Genomic DNA, 20981 nt, shown 5'->3' on the forward strand with positions numbered 1-20981 from the left:
GACATCAGACAGTAAGATAGAGAGACAGACAGATGACATCAGACAGTAAGATAGAGAGACAGACAGATGACATAAGACAGTAAGATAGAGAGACAGACAGATAGTAGGGTGACATCAGACAGTAAGATAGAGAGACAGACAGATCGGTGCTCCTGCCGCCTTGATTTTGTTTTATTTATTTTTATTTAACTTTTATTTAACTAGGCAAGTCAAATTCTTTTTTACAATGACGGCCTACCAAAAGGCAAAAGGCCTCCTGCGGGGACGGGGGCTTGGATTAAAAATACAAATATAGGACCAAACACACATCACAACAAGAGAGACGCCACAACACTACATAAAGAGAGACACCACAACACTACATAAAGAGAGACACCACAACACTACATAAAGAGAGACACCACAACACTACATAAAGAGAGACACCACAACACTACATAAAGAGAGACACCACAACACTACACAAAGAGAGACGCCACAACACTACATAAAGAGAGACACCACAACACTACATAAAGAGAGACACCACAACACTACATAAAGAGAGACACCACAACACTACATAAAGAGAGACACCACAACACTACATAAAGAGAGACACCACAACACTACATAAAGAGAGACGCCACAACCCTACATAAAGAGAGACGCCACAACACTACATAAAGAGAGACACCACAACACTACATAAAGAGAGACGCCACAACACTACATAAAGAGAGACACCACAACACTACATAAAGAGAGACACCACAACACTACATAAAGAGAGACACCACAACACTACATAAAGAGAGACACCACAACACTACATAAAGAAAGACACCACAACACTACATAAAGAGAGACACCACAACACTACATAAAGAGAGACACCACAACACAACATAAAGAGAGACACCACAACACTACATAAAGAGAGACACCACAACACTACATAAAGAGAGACACCACAACACTACATAAAGAGAGACGCCACAACACTACATAAAGAGACACCACAACACTACATAAAGAGAGACGCCACAACACTACATAAAGAGAGACACCACAACACTACATAAAGAGAGAGAGACGCCACAACACTACATAAAGAGAGACACCACAACACTACATAAAGAGAGACACCACAACACTACATAAAGAGAGACGCCACAACACTACATAAAGAGAGAGAGACGCCACAACACTACATAAAGAGAGACACCACAACACTACATAAAGAGAGACACCACAACACTACATAAAGAGAGACACCACAACACTACATAGAGAGACACCACAACACTACATAAAGAGAGACGCCACAACACTACATAAAGAGAGACGCCACAACACTACATAAAGAGAGACGCCACAACACTACATAAAGAGAGACACCACAACACTACATAAAGAGAGACACCACAACACTACATAAAGAGAGACACCACAACACTACATAGAGAGACACCACAACACTACATAAAGAGAGACGCCACAACACTACATAGAGAGACACCACAACACTACATAAAGAGAGACGCCACAACACTACATAAAGAGAGACGCCACAACACTACATAAAGGGAGACGCCACAACACTACATACAGAGAGACACCACAACACTACTTAAAGAGAGACACCACAACACTACATAAAGAGAGACGCCACAACACTACATAAAGAGAGACGCCACAACACTACATAAATAGAGACACCACAACACTACTTAAAGAGAGACACCACAACACTACATAAAGAGAGACGCCACAACACTACTTAAAGAGAGACACCACAACACTACATAAAGAGAGAGACACCACAACACTACATAAAGAGAGACACCACAACACTACATAAAGAGAGACACCACAACACTACATAAAGAGAGACACCACAACACTACATAAAGAGAGACACCACAACACTACATAAAGAGAGACACCACAACACTACATAAAGAGAGACACCACAACACTACATAAAGAGAGACACCACAACACTACATAAAGAGAGACACCACAACACTACATAAAGAGAGACACCACAACACTACATAAAGAGAGAGACACCACAACACTACATAAAGAGAGACGCCACAACACTACATAAAGAGAGACGCCACAACCCTACATAAAGAGAGACGCCACAACACTACATAAAGAGAGACACCACAACACTACATAAAGAGAGACGCCACAACACTACATAAAGAGAGACACCACAACACTACATAAAGAGAGACACCACAACACTACATAAAGAGAGACACCACAACACTACATAAAGAGAGACACCACAACACTACATAAAGAGAGACACCACAACACTACATAAAGAGAGACGCCACAACACTACATAAAGAGACACCACAACACTACATAAAGAGAGACGCCACAACACTACATAAAGAGAGACACCACAACACTACATAAAGAGAGAGAGACGCCACAACACTACATAAAGAGAGACACCACAACACTACATAAAGAGAGACACCACAACACTACATAAGAGAGATGCCACAACACTACATAAAGAGAGAGAGACGCCACAACACTACATAAAGAGAGACACCACAACACTACATAAAGAGAGAGACACCACAACACTACATAAAGAGAGACACCACAACACTACATAGAGAGACACCACAACACTACATAAAGAGAGACGCCACAACACTACATAAGAGAGAGACGCCACAACACTACATAAAGAGAGACACCACAACACTACATAAAGAGAGACACCACAACACTACATAAAGAGAGACACCACAACACTACATAAAGAGAGACACCACAACACTACATAGAGAGACACCACAACACTACATAAAGAGAGACGCCACAACACTACATAGAGAGACACCACAACACTACATAAAGAGAGACGCCACAACACTACATAATGAGAGACGCCACAACACTACATAAAGGGAGACGCCACAACACTACATACAGAGAGCACACCACAACACTACTTAAAGAGAGACACCACAACACTACATAAAGAGAGACGCCACAACACTACATAAAGAGAGACGCCACAACACTACATAAATAGAGACACCACAACACTACTTAAAGAGAGACACCACAACACTACATAAAGAGAGACGCCACAACACTACTTAAAGAGAGACACCACAACACTACATAAAGAGAGACACCACAACACTACATAAAGAGAGACACCACAACACTACATAAAGAGAGACACCACAACACTACATAAAGAGAGACACCACAACACTACATAAAGAGAGACACCACAACACTACATAAAGAGAGACACCACAACACTACATAAAGAGAGACACCACAACACTACATAAAGAGAGACACCACAACACTACATAAAGAGAGACACCACAACACTACATAAAGAGAGACACCACAACACTACATAAAGAGAGACACCACAACACTACATAAAGAGAGACGCCACAACACTACATAAAGAGAGACGCCACAACACTACATAAAGAGAGACACCACAACACTACATAAAGAGAGACACCACAACACTACATAAAGAGAGACACCACAACACTACATAAAGAGAGACACCACAACACTACATAAAGAGAGACACCACAACACTACATAAAGAGAGACGCCACAACACTACATAAAGAGAGACACCAGAACACTACATAAAAGAGAGACACCACAACACTACATAAAGAGAGACGCCACAACACTACATAAAGAGACACCACAACACTACATAAAGAGAGACGCCACAACACTACATAAAGAGAGACACCACAACACTACATAAAGAGAGAGAGACGCCACAACACTACATAAAGAGAGACACCACAACACTACATAAAGAGAGACACCACAACACTACATAAAGAGAGACACCACAACACTACATAAAGAGAGACACCACAACACTACATAAAGAGACACTACAACACTACATAAAGAGAGACACCACAACACTACATAAAGAGAGACACCACAACACTACATAGAGAGACACCACAACACTACATAAAGAGAGACACCACAACACTACATAAAGAGAGACGCCACAACACTACATAAAGAGAGACACCACAACACTACATAAAGAGAGACGCCACAACACTACATAAAGGGAGACGCCACAACACTACATACAGAGAGACACCACAACACTACTTAAAGAGAGACACCACAACACTACATAAAGAGAGACGCCCACAACACTACATAAAGAGAGACGCCACAACACTACATAAATAGAGACACCACAACACTACTTAAAGAGAGACACCACAACACTACATAAAGAGAGACGCCACAACACTACTTAAAGAGAGACACCACAACACTACATAAAGAGAGACACCACAACACTACATAAAGAGAGACACCACAACACTACATAAAGAGAGACACCACAACACTACATAAAGAGAGACACCACAACACTACATAAAGAGAGACACCACAACACTACATAAAGAGAGACACCACAACACTACATAAAGAGAGACACCACAACACTACATAAAGAGAGACACCACAACACTACATAAAGAGAGACACCACAACACTACATAAAGAGAGACACCACAACACTACATAAAGAGAGACACCACAACACTACATAAAGAGAGACACCACAACACTACATAAAGAGAGACGCCACAACACTACATAAAGAGAGACGCCACAACACTACATAAAGAGAGACACCACAACACTACATAAAGAGAGACACCACAACACTACATAAAGAGAGACACCACAACACTACATAAAGAGAGACACCACAACACTACATAAAGAGAGACACCACAACACTACATAAAGAGAGACACCACAACACTACATAAAGAGAGACACCAGAACACTACATAAAAGAGAGACACCACAACACTACATAAAGAGAGACGCCACAACACTACATAAAGAGACACCACAACACTACATAAAGAGAGACGCCACAACACTACATAAAGAGAGACACCACAACACTACATAAAGAGAGAGAGACGCCACAACACTACATAAAGAGAGACACCACAACACTACATAAAGAGAGACACCACAACACTACATAAAGAGAGACACCACAACACTACATAAAGAGAGACACCACAACACTACATAAAGAGACACTACAACACTACATAAAGAGAGACACCACAACACTACATAAAGAGAGACACCACAACACTACATAGAGAGACACCACAACACTACATAAAGAGAGACACCACAACACTACATAAAGAGAGACGCCACAACACTACATAAAGAGAGACACCACAACACTACATAAAGAGAGACACCACAACACTACATAAAGAGAGACACCACAACACTACATAAAGAGAGACACCACAACACTACATAAAGAGAGACACCACAACACTACATAAAGAGAGACACCACAACACTACATAGAGAGACACCACAACACTACATAAAGAGAGACGCCACAACACTACATAAAGAGAGACGCCACAACACTACATAAAGGGAGACGCCACAACACTACATACAGAGAGACACCACAACACTACTTAAAGAGAGACGCCACAACACTACATAAAGAGAGACGCCACAACACTACATAAAGAGAGACACCACAACACTACATAAAGAGAGACACCACAACACTACATAAAGAGAGACGCCACAACACTACATAAAGAGAGACGCCACAACACTACATAAAGAGAGACACCACAACACTACATAAAGAGAGACACCACAACACTACATAAAGAGAGACACCACAACACTACATAAAGAGAGACACCACAACACTACATAAAGAGAGACGCCACAACACTACATAAAGAGAGACACCACAACACTACATAAAAGAGAGACACCACAACACTACATAAAGAGAGACGCCACAACACTACATAAAGAGACACCACAACACTACATAAAGAGAGACGCCACAACACTACATAAAGAGAGACACCACAACACTACATAAAGAGAGAGAGACGCCACAACACTACATAAAGAGAGACACCACAACACTACATAAAGAGAGACACCACAACACTACATAAAGAGAGACACCACAACACTACATAAAGAGAGACACCACAACACTACATAAAGAGACACTACAACACTACATAAAGAGAGACACCACAACACTACATAAAGAGAGACACCACAACACTACATAGAGAGACACCACAACACTACATAAAGAGAGACACCACAACACTACATAAAGAGAGACGCCACAACACTACATAAAGAGAGACACCACAACACTACATAAAGAGAGACACCACAACACTACATAAAGAGAGACACCACAACACTACATAAAGAGAGACACCACAACACTACATAAAGAGAGACACCACAACACTACATAAAGAGAGACACCACAACACTACATAGAGAGACACCACAACACTACATAAAGAGAGACACCACAACACTACATAAAGAGAGACGCCACAACACTACATAAAGGGAGACGCCACAACACTACATACAGAGAGACACCACAACACTACTTAAAGAGAGACGCCACAACACTACATAAAGAGAGACGCCACAAGACTACATAAAGAGAGACACCACAACACTACATAAAGAGAGACACCACAACACTACATAAAGAGAGACACCACAACACTACATAAAGAGAGACGCCACAACACTACATAAAGAGAGACCTAAGACAACACTACTTAAAGAGAGACACTACAACACTACATAAAGAGAGACACCACAACACTACATAAAGAGAGACGCCACAACACTACATAGAGAAACACCACAACACTACATAAAGAGAGACACCACAACACTACATAAAGAGAGACACCACAACACTACATAAAGAGAGACACCACAACACTACATAAAGAGAGACACCACAACACTACATAAAGAGACACCACAACACTACATAAAGAGAGACACCACAACACTACATAAAGAGAGACACCACAACACTACATAAAGAGAGACACCACAACACTACATAAAGAGAGACGCCACAACACTACATAAAGAGAGACACCACAACACTACATAAAGAGAGACACCACAACACTACATAAAGAGAGACCTAAGACAACATAGCAAGGCAGCAACACAACATGACAACAACATGGTAGCAGCACAACATGGTAGCATCACAAATCATGGTACAAACATTATTGGGCACAGACAACAGCACAAAGGGCAAGAAGGTAGAGACAACAATACGCCACGCGAAGCAGCCGCAACTGTCAGTAAGAGTGTCCATGATTGAGTCTTTGAGTTGATGAGACCAGGTAGAGAACTGAGTCTGTCCTCTTTACGTTGTCCTCTTACGTGTGTGTGTGTGTTTGTGCGTGTGAGCAGGGTAACATGGACGAGGGCAGTGTGAGGAAGAGGAAGGACATGTTTAATGGCAGCCCTGCTCCCTGCCCCGCCCCCGGCCCCACCTCCAATATGTCCGCCTCCGACTCCCAGCCTGCTGAGGACGTTAAGGCTACCGTGCTGCAGAAGGACGTGAGTAATGTAGAGGACAGAATGTGTGTTAGTCTGTGTGTGTGTGTGTGTGTGTGTGTGTGTGTGTGTGTGTGTGTGTGTGTGTGTGTGTGTGTGTGATGCCGGACAATTGGCTATTTTAAAACCGTCCCACTGCTCCTGCCGTGTCTGCAGACATCCCCCAAAATAAACAAAAAGCGACTCTCGGAGGATGATGCACTCCTTTAGATATGTCTGTAAATAGTCGCCTTTAGATATGTCAGTCAGGTGGCTAGCTGCCTGCAGAGACCTCTAGTTGAGTAACATTGAAGGGCTGTAAGTATTACTTAGCCAGCTAGAAGGATGAAGTCAGAAGCTAATATTAAACGAAGCCAGGAGCAAAACATAACGCTACTAAAAAGTCCTTACTTAAGTGCTTTCCACCACTGGGCTTTACAGACAGTAGGCTACAGAGACAGACAGTAGGCTACAGAGACAGACAGTAGGCTACTGAGACAGACAGTAGGCTACAGAGACAGACAGTAGGCTACAGAGACAGACAGTAGGCTACAGAGACAGACAGTAGGCTACAGAGACAGACAGTAGGCTACAGAGACAGACAGTAGGCTACAGAGACAGACAGTAGGCTACAGAGACAGACAGTAGGCTACAGAGACAGACAGTAGGCTACAGAGACAGACAGTAGGCTACAGAGACAGACAGTAGGCTACAGAGACAGACAGTAGACTACAGAGACGGAGAGTAGGCTACAGAGACAGAGAGTAGGCTACGGGAGACAGACAGTAGGCTACGGAGACAGAGAGTAGGCTACAGAGACAGACAGTAGGCTACTGAGACAGACAGTAGGCTACGGAGACAGACAGTAGGCTACTGAGACAGACAGTAGGCTACGGAGACAGACAGTAGGCTACAGAGACAGAGAGTAGGCTACAGAGACAGACAGTAGGCTACAGAGACAGACAGTAGACTACAGAGACAGAGAGTAGGCTACAGAGACAGACAGTAGGCTACAGAGACAGAGAGTAGGCTACAGAGACAGACAGTAGGCTACAGAGACAGACAGTAGGCTACAGAGACAGACAGTAGGCTACAGAGACAGACAGTAGGCTACGGAGACAGACAGTAGGCTACGGAGACAGACAGTAGGCTACAGAGACAGACAGTAGGCTACAGAGACAGACAGTAGGCTACGGAGACAGACAGTAGGCTACGGAGACAGACAGTAGGCTACAGAGACAGAGAGTAGGCTACAGAGACAGACAGTAGGCTACGGAGACAGACAGTAGGCTACAGAGACAGAGAGTAGGCTACAGAGACAGACAGTAGGCTACAGAGACAGAGAGTAGGCTACAGAGACAGACAGTAGGCTACAGAGACAGACAGTAAACTACAGAGACAGAGAGTAGGCTACAGAGACAGACAGTAGGCTACAGAGACAGAGAGTAGGCTACAGAGACAGACAGTAGGCTACAGAGACAGACAGTAGACTACAGAGACAGACAGTAGGCTACAGAGACAGACAGTAGGCTACGGAGACAGACAGTAGGCTACAGAGACAGACAGTAGGCTACAGAGACAGACAGTAGGCTACAGAGACAGACAGTAGGCTACGGAGACAGACAGTAGGCTACGGAGACAGACAGTAGGCTACGGAGACAGACAGTAGGCTACAGAGACAGACAGTAGGCTACAGAGACAGACAGTAGGCTACAGAGACAGACAGTAGGCTACAGAGACAGACAGTAGGCTACATAGACAGAGAGTAGGCTACAGAGACAGACAGTAGTGAACAGAGACAGAGAGTAGGCTACAGAGACAGACAGTAGGCTACAGAGACAGAGAGTAGGCTACAGAGACAGAGAGTAGGCTACAGAGACAGACAGTAGGCTACAGAGACAGACAGTAGGCTACTGAGACAGAGAGTAGGCTACAGAGACAGAGAGTAGGCTACAGAGACAGACAGTAGGCTACAGAGACAGAGAGTAGGCTACAGAGACAGACAGTAGGCTACAGAGACAGACAGTAGGCTACAGAGACAGACAGTAGGCTACAGAGACAGACAGTAGGCTACAGAGACAGAGAGTAGGCTACAGAGACGGACAGTAGGCTACAGAGACAGACAGTAGGCTACAGAGACAGACAGTAGGCTACAGAGACAGACAGTAGGCTACAGAGACAGACAGTAGGCTACAGAGACAGACAGTAGGCTACAGAGACAGACAGTAGGCTACAGAGACAGAGAGTAGGCTACAGAGACGGACAGTAGGCTACAGAGACAGACAGTAGGCTACAGAGACAGACAGTAGGCTACAGAGACAGACAGTAGGCTACAGAGACAGACAGGGATGTGGTGCTCAGTGGTGAGGCTGAAGCAGGCTGCAATGCATGCAGGAGGAAGCAGAGGAGACAGAGAGAGAGGTTAGTGCAGTGGTTCCCAAACTTGGGGCCAGGCCCCATGTGGGGTCCCCTGGGAGAATCTCTACTAATCTCATCAAACAAGTTAGGAACAAAATAAAGATATGTTTCAATATGAACATATCCACATGACCTGTCTTCCCTACAGGCCCACATTAAAATACAACCACTGTATCTGGGACCTCTACCAAATCAGATAATAATAAACCAGACTAGATTAACTGGGCCACTGTCACACACTAGTTTTAATATCACTGAATGACAAACGAAATCTAAAAGTTATTTAAAAAGATGACAGAGAACAAAATAAAGTTGTTTCAAGAGATGATAGAGAACAAAATAAAGTGAAGTTGTTTCAAGACAGAACAAACAATAGGGTTTTTTTCAGAGTTCCACAGTGGTTTGCACACCAAGCTTTATTGACATCTAACACGGTAGACAAAAGCCCACGTCTTTAAAATGTCCACGCCGTCTGTGTAGTGGTGTTGCTGTAAATATGTAGTATTTTTATATTTGAAGAAGCAACACAATAGTTTCTACCTCACGTCTTGCTCCAGCTATGTCTAGCAAAGCCGACCCAAATCAGGGTCAAGACAGCACGATGTCCTGTTTTTGGTCAATATCACATTCATGTCTTTAGGTTTTTCAAACTAAAGTATAAATACCACTGATTACTAGCTGTGTTGACCAGTGAAAGGAAGTGGATACCACAGATTGATGAGGAAATTGTTTTATTTAATCAATTTTAGAATAAGGCTGTAACGTAACAAAATGTGGAAAAAGTCAAGGGGTCTGAATACTTTCCGAAGGCGCTGTATAAAGCTAATAGGCTGTGTGTTTGTAGATGGCCTGAGGTGGATGAACCTACAGCAGCCAAGGTGATAATGGCTGGTGGCATTTTGGCTGGTTTTGCTGTTCTCCCAATAGCATTTTAGGGTTTTTAAATTGTATAGAAATGCAGTAAAAAAAATATATGTGGTCACCCTAATGTGTGTGTGTGTGTCTGAGAGAGAGCCTGAGTACATTTTCACAGCATAGGATCTCCAGTGGCTCTCATGATCATTCATGTGATCCCCCAGCCAGCCAGCCCCCCCAGCCAGCCAGCCCCCCCAGCCAGCCAGCCCCTCCAGCCAGCCAGCCCCCCAGCCAGCCAGCCCCCCAGCCCCCCAGCCAGCCAGCCCCCAGCCAGCCAGCCCCCAGCCAGCCAGCCCCCAGCCAGCCAGCCAGCCAGCCCCCCAGTCAGCCAGCCCCCCAGCCCCCAGCCCCTCCAGCCAGCCCCCAGCCAGCCAGCCCCCAGCCCCCAGCCCCCCAGCCAGCCCCCCCAGCCAGCCCCCCCAGCCAGCCAGCCCCCCAGCCCCCCAGCCAGCCCCCAGCCCCCCAGCCAGCCAGCCCCCAGCCCCCCAGCCAGCCAGCCCCCAGCCTCCCAGCCCCCACCCAGCCCCCCAGCCCCCAGCCAGCCAGCAACCCCCAGCCAGCCCCCCAGTCCCCCAGCCAGCCAGCCCCCCAGCCAGCCCCCTAGCCCCCCAGCCCCCCACCCAGCCCCCCAGCCCCCAGCCAGCCCCCCACCCAGCCCCCCAGCCCCCACCCAGCCCCCCGAGCCAGCCAGCCCCCAGCCAGCCCCCAGCCAGCCCCCAGCCCCCAGCCAGCCAGCCCCCCAGCCCTCCAGCCAGCCCCCCAGCCAGCCCCCAGCCAGCCCCCAGCCAGCCAGCCCCCAGCCAGCCCCCCAGCCCCCCAGCCAGCCAGCCCCCAGCCAGCCCCCCAGCCCCCAGCCAGCCAGCCCCCAGCCAGCCCCCCAGCCCCCCCACCCAGCCAGCCAGCCCCCAGCCCCCAGCCCCCCACCCAGCCCCCAGCCAGCCCCCCAGCCAGCCAGCCCCCAGCCCCCAGCCAGCCAGCCCCTCAGCCCCCCACCCAGTCCCCCAGCCAGCCAGCCCAGAGCAGACAGAGCAGAGAGGTTTTACTACAGTGCCAGGTGGTACCAACCTCCATCACCCCGTATTAACCCTGCTGTAGTCTGTTCCACACTCACTGAACTCACTGTTCCCACTACGTCCCAAATGGCACCCTATTCCCTGTATAGAAAATAGGGTACCATTTGAGACGCAAGACTCTGTCTCACCGGCTCTCTCTGTCACCATTATTCCTCTCAGAACAGCAATCTGGGACCTTTACCAAATCAGATAATACTAAACCAGACCAGATTAACTGGGCCACTGTCACACACTAGTTTTAATATCACTGAATGACAAACAATATCTAAAAGTTGTTTCAAGAGATGACAGAGAACTAAATAAAATAAAGTTGTTTCAAGACAGAACAAACAATAGGTTTTTTCAGAGTTCCAGTAACCAGTGAAAGGAAGTGGAAACAACATCAGTCCAAAGATCAAACAGACAATCGGGATACATTTAGCTAGTAGTATTATTCATGATTACTGCCAAAGTATGACATTGCATTCTTGTTCCATTCATGTTCATGTTCTCCCTTGCTATAAGTACGTAAGTACTCAAGTAACCTCCCGAGTGGCGCAGTGGTCTAAGGCACTGCATCGCAGTGCTAGCTGTGCCACTAGAGATCCTGGTTCGAATCCAGGCTCTGTCGTAGCCGGCCGCGACCGGGAGACCCATGGGGCGGCGCACAATTGGCCCAGCGTCGTCCAGGGTATGGGGAGGGAATGGCCGGCAGGGATGTAGCTCAGTTGGTAGAGCATGGTGTTTGCAACGCCAGGGTTGTGGGTTCGTTTCCCACGAGGGGCCAGTATGAAAACAATAAAAAATAATGTATTCACTAACTGTAAGTCGCTCTGGATAAGAGCGTCTGCTAAATGACTAAAATGTATGAACATCAATCATCCTAGCCTGTGTACAAGGCCTCTGTATGGTAGCTGTAAATGTATAGTCCTGTTATAGGGAAACAGGGTTACTGAATGACTCTGAGAACAGTAGCTGACTGACTGAGGAATGTTAGGAATCTGTCAACACCGTGAGACTCTCAGGAAACCAGAGTCTGCACCTCTCAATAGAACTACTGCTTCATCCTGTAGTTCTATTGAGGAACGTTGCAGTGAAATGTAGATTCATTGTCACATTTTCCCCCTTTTATTTTTTTACAGAAATTAAACATTTAACCCTGAATTAATCCTATCAGTCTCGACACCCTAGCAAAAAAAAAAAGGCTTTTCATGTATCTGGCATTCATTTATGTGCATGTCCAGCCCTCATATTTAGCCTCACAATGAAGTGTTTGTTAAAAAAAAGGAGTCCCGGTACTGTGGGGCCCCTTCGGGATCTGCGTTTGTCTCACAAACCTCAAAAAAACCGCTCAAGCTCCTTCCCCGTTAACCACACAGACTAATGGTTGGTATCTACGGATGCAGAAGAAACACACCGTGTTTAAAAAGGGGTTAGAAGTACTAAATCACGCCGGCGTGACAGTGGGACTCATTGGGTTAACGTCCACTGCTCACTAACTCACACTACACTGTGTTTAGAAACACCATCATGGGCCAGTCAGTCATTGATTGAGTGAGGACAGGCCATGTTTTATAAGATAAAATATATATATACATTACCGGTCAAAAGTTTTAGAACACCTCCTCATTCAAGGGGTTTTTCTTTATTTTAACAATTGTTTACATTGTAGAATAATAGTGAAGACAACAAAACTATGAAATAACACATATGGAATCATGTAGTAACCAAAAAAGTGTTAAACAAATCAAAATATATGTTATATTTGAGATTCTTCAAAGTAGTCATCCTTTGCCTTGATGACAGCTTTGCACACTCTTGGCATTCTCTCAACCAGCTTCATGAGGTAGTCACCTGGAATGCATTTCAATTAACAGGTGTGCCTTCTTAAAAGTTAATTTGTGGAATTTATGCGTTTGAGCCAATCAGTTGTGTTGTGACAAGGTAGAGGGGTATACAGAAGATAGCCCTATTTGGTAAAAGACCAAGTCCATATTATGGCAAGAACAGCTCAAATAACCAAAGAAGAACTACAGTCCATCATTACTTTAAGACATGAAGGTCAGTTAATATGGAAAATGTCAAGAACTTTGAAAGTTTCTTCAAGTGCAGTCTCTCATGAAGACCGCCACATGAATGGAAAACCCAGAGTTACCTCTGCTGCAGAGGATAAGTTCATTAGAGTTACCAGCCTCAGAAATTGCAGCCCAAATAAATGCTTCACAGAGTTCAAGTAACAGACACATCTCAACATCAACTGTTCAGAGGAGACTGTGCGAATCAGGCCTTCATGGTCGAATTGCTGCAAAGAAACCACTACTAAAGGACACCAATAAGAAGAAGAGACTAGCTTGGGCCAAGAAACACGAGCAATGGACATTAGACCGGTGGAAATGTGTCATTTGGTCTGGAGTTCAAATTGGAGATTTCTGGTTCCAACCGCCATGTCTTTGTGAGACGCGGTGTGGGTGAACAGATGATCTCTGCATGTGTATTTCCCACCGTAAAGCATGGAGGAGGGGGTGTTATGGTGTGGGGGTGCTTTGCTGGTGACACTGTCTGTGATTTATTTAGAATTCAAGGCACACTTAACCAGAATGGCTACCACAGCATTCTGCAGCAATTCGCCATCCCATCTGGTTTGGGCTTAGTTGGGACTATCATTTGTTTTTCAACAGGACAATGACCCAACACTCCTTCAGGCTGTTTAAGGGCTATTTTACCAAGAAGGAGAGTGATGGAGTGCTGCATCAGATGACCTGGCCTCCACAATCCCCCGACCTCAACCCAATTGAGATGGTTTGGGATGAGTCGGACCGCAGAGTGAAGGAAAAGCAGCCAACAAGTGCTCAGCATATGTGGGAACTCCGTCAAAGACTGTTGGAAAAGCATTCCAGGTGAAGCTGGTTGAGAGAATGCCAAGAGTGTGCAAAGCTGTCATCAAGGCAAAGGGTGGCTATTTGAAGAATCTCACATATAAAATATAACACTTTTTGGTTACTACATGATTCCATATGTGTTATTTCATAGTTGTGATGTCTTCACTATTATTCTACAATGTAGAAAATAGCAAAAATAAAGACAAACCCTTGAATGAGTAGGTGTTGTAAAACGTTTGACTGGTACTGTATATATATATATTGAACAATAACACAAAATACAATAATGGAGATTAATAGACAAGAGTCCATAAACTGAACGCAGGCAGGCAGGCAGGCAGGCAGGCAGGCAGGCAGGCAGGCAGGCAGACAGGCAGGCAGGCAGGCAGGCAGGCAGGCAGGCAGGCAGGCAGGCAGGCAGGCAGGCAGGCAGGCAGGCAGACAGGCAGGCAGGCAGGCAGGCAGGCAGGCAGGCAGGCAGGCAGGCAGGCAGGCAGGCAGGCAGGCAGACAGACAGGCAGGCAGACAGACAGGCAGGCAGGCAGGCAGGCAGGCAGACAGACAGACAGACAGACAGACAGACAGACAGACAGACAGACAGGCAGGCAGGCAGGCAGGCAGGCAGACAGACAGACAGACAGACAGACAGACAGACGGGCGGGCGGGCGGGGCGGGCGGGCGGACGGGCGGGGCGGGCGGGCGGGCAGGCATTAATAGACAAGAGTCCATAAACTGAACGCAGGCAGGCAGGCAGGCAGGCAGGCAGGCAGGCAGGCAGGCAGGCAGACTGTCACGATTCAGACAGACGACCAGGGGACCACAATTGCGTCACACCAGAAAGTTTATTAAACTTAAGGGAAAAGGGAAGTAGGGAGTGAATGAAGGCTCCAGGGGTAACAGGGATCCCGTCCAATGCGCTGGGTCTGTGCCCCCCAGTGGCAGCGATGCGTCCTATGAAGCCGGTGGTGGGTGGTCCAGAAGTCCTGGGGGGAGACACAGACACAACAGGGCGGAATGAAACCAGGCAGCAGTACAGTTCAAGGGAAATCCAAAATACGTAGTAGCAAGGCAGAAGGCTGGTCAGAGTTACCGGGATTGAAGAGTAGTCAGGAGTCGTAATGGCAGAAGCAGGTCTGGATCTCCTGAGGCAGAAGAGTATCCAAAAAACAGGCAGGTCCGGGGTCACAAAACCAGGGTGAGCCAGAAGCGCGAGCAAACAGGTTCCGGGTGTGAGCTTTGCAGACGATCTGACACCGGAGAGCTGAAAGACAGGGCCTTAAATACTGGGAGAGGTTAGTGGGTAATGCAGCGCAGCTGGCAGAGTAATTAGAGCCGAGCAGAGCAGGGACAGGTGGAGCTAGTTAGGCTGAGTAGAGAGAGGGAGGTGAGCAGAGTGGAAGATAGTGGAAACAAATTAAGGTGGTAACCCGGTGGAGTGAGAGGGCTCATGACAGAACCCCCCCAAGGGACGGCCCCAGAAGTCCCAAGAGCAACACCACGCCGGGCGGGAGGAGGGGAGCCGGAGGAGGGCTAGAACTCCTCCGAACGGTCCGAGTGAACGTCCTCATCCTCGGAGGAAGCCGGAGGGCCGTGGTCGGGGAGATGGGACAGGTCCCGAGACAGGATCAGGCACAGGACAGGAAGCCGAGCGGGCCGGACGGTTAGGGACCCCTCTGGGGCGGCCCCTACGGATTGCAGGTTGATCAGGATGCCGTTGGTGGAAAGCGGTGATGAGAGTCCTATCCACAATCCGACTAGCTGGCACCCAGGTCCTTTCCTCAGGTCCATAGCCCTCCCAGTCAATGAGGTACTGGAGACCCCTACCCCTCCGTCTGGACCGAAGCAGGCGGCGGACGGTGTAAACCAGGCCACCATCGACGAGCCGTGGAGGAGGAGGACCAGGCGCAGCAGGGACCAGCGGACTCTCATGGATGGGCTTAATCTTAGACACATGGAAAGTGGGGTGCACCCTCAGGGAATTAGGCAGTTGGAGCCGGACAGCAGTTGGGCTAATCACTCTTATGATAGGGAATGGGCCAATGAACCGAGGTGCCAGCTTCTGCGACTCCACCCTGAGTGGCAGGTTCTTCGATGACACCCACACCCTTTGACCAACATGGTAGGTGGGAGCAGGAATTCTCCGACGGTTGGCCCCGGTAGTGTAGCTGGCAAACGGACCTGAGGAGTGTGGCTCGGGCTTGTGACCAGGTGCGGCGACATCGACGGGCAAAAGCAAGTGCAGATGGGCAAGTAACCTCCTCCTCCTGGCTGGCAAATAGAGGAGGCTGGTATCCATAAACACATTGGAAAGGGGACATACCGATGGCAGAGCAGGTCAGAGAATTGTGTGCGTACTCCACCCATGTCAATTGCTGCGACCAGGAGTGGGGGTTGCGTGAAGTCATGCATCGCAGTGCCTTCTCGAGCTCCTGATTAGCCCGCTCTGACTGCCCATTGGATTGGGGATGGAATCCGGAAGTCAGACTGACTGTGGCTCCCAGCAGGTGACAGAACTCCTTCCAAAAAGCGGAGGAGAATTGTGGACCACGGTCAGAAACAACATCCCTTGGCAGTCCGTGGATCCGGAAGACGTGTTCCAGGACCACCTGGCGGTCTCCTTGGCGGTTGGGAGCTTGGGGAGGGGAATGAAGTGTGCCATCTTGCTGAAACGGTCAACGATGGTGAGAATGACGGTCATGCCACTTGAAGGGGGCAGCCCCGTGACAAAGTCAAGGGCGATGTGAGACCAGGGACGTCTGGGCACAGGCAGGGGCTGCAGCAATCCGGCTGGGGGCTGGCAGGACGACTTGTGTTGGTTGCAGATGGGGCAGGCTTGGACGAATTCCCGTACATCCTTCCTCAGAGAGGGCCACCAGAACCTCTGGGCGAGCAGGTTGTAAGTGCGGGTGGAGCCAGGGTGACAAGCTAGGCGGGAGTCATGTCCCCACTGAATGACCTGGGACCTCAGGTCTTCGGGGACAAAAGGCGGTCAGCTGGGCAAGTGCTGGGACCTGGCTGGTTACGGAGAGCCTCCAGCACCTGTTCCTCAACAGCCCAGGTCAGAGCTGCAACGATGCAGGGACTTGGCAGAATCGACACAGGATCCTTGGAGGGGTTGTCATCCTTCTGGAATTGACGGGGAGGGCGTCTGGCTTGGTGTTGCGTGATCCAGGCCGGTATGACAGAGTGAAATTAAACCTGGTGAAGAACAGGGCCCAGCGGGACTGCCTGGAGTTCAACCGTTTGGCCGTGCGGATGTACTCCAAGTTCTTATGATCGGTCCAAACGAGAAATGGAATGGTGGACCCCTCCAGCCAGTGACGCCACTCCTCCAAGGCAAGCTTCACAGCCAGCAGCTCACGGTTCCCTATGTCGTAATTGCACTCAGAGGGGACAACCGACGTGAGAAAAAGGCACAGGGATGGAGCTTCCTATCCTCCGCAGCCCACTGAGAAATCACAGCACCAACTCCCACATCCGAGGCGTCCACCTCCACAATGAATTGCCGGTCCACATCAGGCATCTGGAGGATGGGAGCGGAGGTGAACCTCACCTTGAGGGTACTGAAGGCTTTGTCGGCTGCTGGGGTCCAGGTGAAGGGTTGCTTGGTGCTGGTTAGAGCAGTGAGAGGGGCAGCAACGGTACTGTAGTTCCGGATAAACTTCCTATAGAAGTTAGCAAACCCCAGAAACTGTTGCAGCTTCTTTCTGTTCTCCGGAACTGGCCATGAAGTGACTGCTGATACTTTGGCAGGATCCATTTGGATACTTCCTTCTGCCACTATGTACCCCAGGAAGGCCACTGTCTTGACGTGAAACTCACATTTCTCTGCCTTGGCGTGAGGGAATTCTCCAGAAGACGATGAAGGACTTGCTGGACATGGCGGGTGTGTTCAGACAGGTTTCTGGAGTAAATTAAGATGTCATCCAGGTAAACGAAGACAAACTTGTTTAACATGTCCCGCAGTACATCATTCACTAGAGCCTGGAACACAGCAGGAGCATTGGTGAGGCCAAAAGGCATAACCAGATACTCGTAGTGGCCTGTTGGTGTATTGAATGCGGTTTTCCATTCATCTCCCTCCCGGATCCGCACTAGGTGGTAAGCGTTTCTGAGATCCAACTTGGTAAAAACAGTGGCTCCCTGGAGCAACTCAAAAGCAGAGGTGAGCAGAGGCAGAGGGTAACGGGTTTTTCACTGTGATGTCGTTGAGTCCCCTGTAGTCGATGCAGGGGCGAAGAGATCCGTCCTTCTTCCCCACAAAGAAGAAGCCAGCACCAGCAGGAGATGAAGATGAACGGATTAATCCTGCGGACAGAGAGCCATTGATGTAGTCCTCCATGGACTTTCTTTCAGGAGCAGACAACGAATAAAGACGACCCCTTGGAGGAGCTGTTCCAGGGAGGAGGTCGATGGCACAGTCGTACGGTCGGTGAGGGGGCAGAGATGTGGCTCTTGCTTTGTTAAACACCTCTCTGAGACCATGGTAGCATTCTGGGACATTGGAGAGGTCAGGAGCGGAGTTAGTAGGTACTGGCCGAGGGGGTAGTGCGGCAGCAAGCAGGCAGGTTCGGTGGCAGTCCTCTCCCCACTCCCTGATCACCCCGGTCACCCAGTCGAGCTGAGGGTTGTGCCGGCGGAGCCATGGGTAACCCAGGATGAGGGGTTGGCCTGGAGAGGGGGAGCAGGTGAAACTGGATAGTTTCTTGATGGTTTCCGGACAGACCCATCGAGACCGGGGCCGTGACATGAGTGACCGATCCGAGTAAGTGTCCGTCCAGTGCCCGGGCAGGAATAGGAGGTGTCAAACGGAGGTTCTCCAGTCCCAGTTGGCGTGCCAGCTTGATGTCCATTATGTTGGCTTCGGCGCCAGAATCCACCAGAGCAGCCAGGGTGTGAGTTGAGTCAGAGAGGCGGAGGTGAACTTGCAGCAGGGGTTTGCGGTCGGAGGACTGGATGGTCATTGAACTCAACCGGACTCCCCCTACGCCCGGTGAGCTTCGGCCCTTTAAAGGGCAGGTTACCACACGATGTCCATCACCTCCACAATAGAGGCAGAGGTTTGAGGTGAAGCGGCGCTGGCGCTCTGCAGGAGTGAGGGAGGCTCGCCCAATCTCCATAGGCTCAGACTGATCAAGCTGACCTGGGTGAGTGGCAGTAGATGACAGGAGCCCAGTCGGATCTCTCCGAATGCCGGTAGTAGGTGGACCTTGGCGCCCCCTCTCACGACAGACGGGTCTGTATCCTTCTGTCGATCCTGACAGTCAGTGCGATGGCTTCATCAAGAGTGGAAGGCAGTTCATGGGAGACCAACTCGTCCTTGATATAGTCAGCCAAACTATGGAAGAACGCGTCCACCAACGATGGTGTGTTCCAAGAACTTCGTCTAGCCAGGGTTCGGAAGTCGATGGAATGGTCTGCGACTGTACGTCTGCCTTGTCGAATACTGAACAGTTCACGAGACGCCTCTGCGGTGGGTGAATCCAGGTCAAACACCTTCAGCATCTCCTCAGCAAACAGGTCGAAGGTTGCACATGCGGGGGTTTGACGTTCGAACTCTGCTGTTCCCCAGAGTCGAGCTCGGCCCGTCAGGTGAGTGATGGCATACCCAACTTTAGCCCCTCCGTGGCGAAGGTCCTTGGCTGCAAGGAGAACTGAAGTCGGCAGCTAGTCAGGAATGGCCGGACCTGGGTTGAATCGCCGTTGAACCGCTCGGGGTTTCCAATCTTGGGTTCAGAGCAGCGGCTGCAATGACCGGGGCAGGTAACTCGGGGGCTGGGCTGGTGGGCAGACTGGCTGGGGTAAGGTTGGTGAGGAGTTGAATGATCATGGCGAGTTGTTGTTGCTGCTGCTGGAACTGCTGCTCATGCTCATCGGTTTCCATGTCGGGGAAAGTGTGCGCTGAGTCCATAATGGTCAGATCGTACTGTCACGATTCAGACAGACGACCAGGGGACCACAATTGCGTCACACCAGAAAGTTTATTAAACTTAAGGGAAAAGGGAAGTAGGGAGTGAATGAAGGCTCCAGGGGTAACAGGGATCCCGTCCAATGCGCTGGGTCTGTGCCCCCCAGTGGCAGCGATCGTCCTATGAAGCCGGTGGTGGGTGGTCCAGAAGTCCTGGGGGGAGACACAGACACAACAGGGCGGAATGAAACCAGGCAGCAGTACAGTTCAAGGGAAATCCAAAATACGTAGTAGCAAGGCAGAAGGCTGGTCAGAGTTACCGGGATTGAAGAGTAGTCAGGAGTCGTAATGGCAGAA

At 48.6% G+C, this 20981-nt stretch overlaps 1 protein-coding gene across 1 annotated transcript in view; it reads left to right on the forward strand.

Annotated features, from left to right (window-relative positions):
• Positions 1-20981, forward strand: part of LOC121564003 (b(0,+)-type amino acid transporter 1-like) — a 79999-nt gene that overhangs the window by 25734 nt on the left and 33284 nt on the right. The window contains 1 exon segment of the mRNA XM_045217064.1: positions 7327-7476. Coding sequence (XP_045072999.1) covers positions 7333-7476 — 144 coding nt within the window. The 5' untranslated portion in view covers positions 7327-7332.

Source organism: Coregonus clupeaformis, unplaced genomic scaffold (genome assembly GCF_020615455.1).
Source record: "Coregonus clupeaformis isolate EN_2021a unplaced genomic scaffold, ASM2061545v1 scaf0903, whole genome shotgun sequence".
Classification (NCBI taxonomy): Eukaryota; Metazoa; Chordata; class Actinopteri; order Salmoniformes; family Salmonidae; genus Coregonus; species Coregonus clupeaformis.